This window comes from Aplysia californica, unplaced genomic scaffold (assembly GCF_000002075.1).
Source record: "Aplysia californica isolate F4 #8 unplaced genomic scaffold, AplCal3.0 scaffold00599, whole genome shotgun sequence".
Lineage (NCBI taxonomy): Eukaryota > Metazoa > Mollusca > Gastropoda > Aplysiida > Aplysiidae > Aplysia > Aplysia californica.
This window is the reverse complement of record NW_004797869.1, coordinates 312959-317101: the sequence shown is the minus strand read 5'-3', so window position 1 is coordinate 317101 and position 4143 is coordinate 312959. Positions and strand designations below refer to the sequence as shown.

General features: G+C 38.1%; 1 protein-coding gene across 1 annotated transcript in view; it reads left to right on the top strand.

The window, feature by feature from the left end:
- The window catches only part of LOC101850749 (aquaporin-10), a gene marked incomplete in the record, with an annotated part of 29869 nt that overhangs the window by 21452 nt on the left and 4274 nt on the right, over window positions 1-4143 (top strand). Inside the window, 1 exon segment of the mRNA XM_013087532.2 lies at window positions 3907-4044. Within this exon segment, the coding sequence (XP_012942986.2) occupies window positions 3907-4044 (138 nt within the window).

Genomic DNA, 4143 nt, shown 5'->3' with positions numbered 1-4143 from the left:
GAGGGGGGGGAGAGGGGAAAAGTGAGAGGGCAGAAAGGTGAAGAGGGAGACGGAAGGAGGAAAAGGGAAAGGGTATTTAGAGGGTAAGAAGGAGAGGAGAGGGATATGGGGAAAGGGGAAGAAGTGGAGAGGAAAAGAAGGAGAGGGGAAATTGGAGGGAAAGGTGAAGGGATGGGGAAAGAAAGAGTGACGGTGTGGAGAGGAGAATAAGAAGAGAACATGGAGGGAAGGAAGAGAGGGGGAGGGAGGGAATGGAAAGAGGTAGAGAGGAAAGGGAGAAAGGGATGATAATATGACTACACCAGAGCAGCACCCGCCAACCACCCACTGTCCTGCCGTCGGTACCCCACTCCTTGCCGCCTTACAGACACCCCCAACCTTTATCGTTCCAGCTCTCTGCCTTAAATCAGTGCGCGGGCCTATTTGACAACGTCCGTAAATGATGGCGATTGAAGACGGGCAATTTTAGGCATTAAAAAAATGAATTAAAGAAGCATAACTTCTTGGGGCATTGAGTTTTCTTTTTAAAAAGACATCTTTGTATTAATACAGAATGTTCAGTTCCGTTCTCTTTATTTGAAACTCTAAATGACAGGCAAAAGGAAAAATTCTACGAAAAATGCACATTTGTGCTTCTGGTTTGTGTGTGATGTTTCAAACTGTGCTGAAATATCGATTTTAGCCTGCTGCATATCAGACATCGTGGTGAAATCAAGTGCTCGTTAAAATAGTAAAATCAAAGAAACTTTACTGTTAACGTTGATCAAAAACACACAAATGCAAATATATAGATTCCAGGGACACTCCAGCTTTCGAAGTCACCAGCGGCAATTTTCTTGCTAATTATATGTCTGATATCAGACGACCCCCCACCATCTTCAATCCCAAATGTCTGGACTTTTTTTCAAGATAATTGAGTTATTTTTTCATATAAAATTTAACAAATATATAAGCTGAAAGGTGGTTCTACTACCTCCGTATGCCAAAAAATTGACGAGAGCCTGATTCCACCTCGTCACGACTTTTATGGTGATTTTATAGTTTCGTTCGTTAAAGTCAAGAGCAGGGGGATTTCAATACAAATTCAAATAATACAAATATGGAGGTGGGGTGAGGGGGGGGGGGGTTCAGGGGGGCATGCCCACCTGAATTTTATCCTAATTTGATGTTTTGCAGTTAGGTAGCATCCCTGCTCTTTATGTAGCCTATTTCAAATAGTATTTGGTCATCAAGACTTCTGGATTTCTTCTCTGGATGTAAACAAACGAATCATGGACTTTAACGAACGTAACTACAAGAACACCTTTACACATTTATTAGTATAATTATGTGTGCGCTATGCCTGTGAAGGGTTAATGTATTATTTTCATGACGTTTTATTTCACTGTCGAATTTTATATTTTTAGTTTGTGTTGTAAAAGGTCTTAGTTCCTAGGTCTGATAAAAGGTCTAAGGTCGTGGTTGCTATGTTTGATAAGATGTCAAAGGAAACGTTTGTCAGCCGACTGGAAGATAGTGTGCTGGAAAAGGGTTGGGTCGGTTTGTGTGTGTGTGTGTGTTTGTTTGTTTGTTTGTGTGATAGAGAGTTTGTGTTTTTGTGTGTAGGTGTGTGTTTGTGTGAATATGAGAGTGTGTGTGTGTGTGTGTGTGTGTGTGTGTGTGTGTGTGTGTGTATGTGTAGGTTTTTGGATGTGTATGTTTATGTGTGTGTGTGTGTCTATGTGTGTTTGTGTGCGTGTTTGTGTGTTTGTGTGTGTGTGAGAGAGAGTTAAACATGTGTGTGTGTGTGTACATGTGTGTGTGTGTTTGTGTGTGTGTGCTAGGGAGAGAGGAAGGAGGGAATGGGAGGGGGTGGAGGGGGAGACACACAGGAGAGGGAGAGGAAAGGAAACAGTGAGAAGGGAGGGGGTAGAGACTGGTAGAGAGTGGAGTTGAGAATTGGGAGCAAAGGGAATGTAGATGTACAGTGGGATGAAAAAGCACATTCTAAAGGTAAATACAGATAAATGTGTTTGGAAAACGACTGATATGGTTATCGGAGCCAATGAGGTGGAGTAAAGTAACAGTATTTTCTCAAAGAAAGATAAAATCTGAAAAACTCTATGCAAAACGCGCACTATGTTCATTTTATGCAGAACTGTGAAACATTAAATAATAATCATTCTCAGAAAACAAAAGTATGAACGAATGGCAATATTAGTATTCTTAAATATCGAGGGCGACAGTGCATATTGAAGAGAACAAAAATATTTCCAAGACATGTCTCATCATAGGATTGTGGGCTGGACAGGAGTTTTTCCTGAAATTCCTAGATTTGGCGCATAGAGTATTTTGCAACGGAACAATTTTCTTTCTCAAAGGAAGTTAAAGTTGATACGAGACAACCGAAATATGCCTGATAATGTTATATTTAGATAAAAGTGTGTACGGGCGCATATGTGTGGGAAGAGGTGAGGGTGGAGGGTGAAGGTTATTTTAACCGTATAAATAACATTGTTGCGTATAATTTATCTTTCTCTTGACTTTATTTTTATAAAAATGTTTATGATTCAGTGCGAACTTAGCGGCTCTTCCGTCACTTTTAGAATATCTTTCGTATTTTAAAATCGTTCCAAGACCCAACGGAACCAATACCGTAGACCACTTTTGAAATCCACCAGAACAGCTCCTTCTCAAAACAAAACTAAATTAAGCAAAAAGAAGCAACCAAAAAAAAAATACAAATGAACAAAACAAACGAAATAACAAGGCAAAACAAAACAAAACCCGCTTTGTTCAGGATTCGAGACAGGGTAAATTGTATCGTACTTCAGCATGCTACTAATTAAAGAAACGAACAACTATTGGGGCGAACAAATCAATAGAAAATAGATAGGTAGAAAACAGAAAAAAATATGGTGGTGGTTCAGAAACTCTTTAAGAAAAGCGAAACAAACATTGCCCACCAAGCCTTGTGAAGATTGAATCCACTATTAGTGAAAGAGAGGAAGGCTTAGAATTATTTGAAGAAGAAGGCTTACAATTATTTGGAGGAGCGGGAGATGCTTAGAATCGTATCCAATCTTTTCTAATCCCAATATTTACATGTCTTAATTCATTTAATCCCATCTCAGAATCATAATGTCTAATCTCATTTCTCTTAATCATACTAACATCGTATTCAACTTGATTCCATGTTATCTCACTTTATCATTTCTGTGTTTGATTTCTGTCATCTTATACCAAAAACATCATGTCTACTTTAATATCATTTAAAAAATACCATCATATTTGCTTTAATTTTATCATTTCAGCATTGCCATCATATCTACTTTAATATGATTTCAACAATACTATCACGTCAAATTAAATGTCATTTCAACAATACCATCATGTCAACTGCATATCATTTCAAAAATACCAATATGTCTAATCTAATATAATCTACCAATATGTCTACTTTAATATCGCTTTAAAAATACCATCATGTTTACATTGATACCATTTCAAAATTACCATCACATTTACTTTAATAGCATTTCATTAACACCGTCATGTCTAATTCCATTAGCACTAACGTCTCAACAAAATCATTTCTAATTTAATATCACTTCAATAATATAATCTCATGTTACAACTTGTCAAAAATATCAGCATGTTTCATTTCATCTCATCTCATCTCACCTCATTTCATCTCATATCACCTAGTATCATTTCCTAATTTTACTACAACTAAATTAGTCTAGAATGTCTCAACATAACCATGTCGTATCTTATATCACTTCAATAATACAATCTCTTATATATTTCCCCATTTCAAAAATGTTAACTTTCCTAATCTAATCTTATCTCATCTCATGTTACCTCATTCATTAATAATATTGGCACAACTAATCTCACCAACACTTGTCTGTACCCATGTCCCAGGTGGTTGTGTCAATCCCGCCATCAGCCTGACCATGTGTTTGACAGGACGGTTGCCATGGAAACGCTACCCCTTCCACGTGATTGGTCAAATCTGTGGGGCGTTCATCGCGGCCTGCCTTGTGTACGGCGTTTATCATGGTGAGAGATTATCATGTATTTGTGTGCGTGTGTGTGTGTGTGTGTGTGTGTGTGTATGTGTGTGTGAGTGTGTGTGTGTGAGTGTGTGTGTGTGTGTGT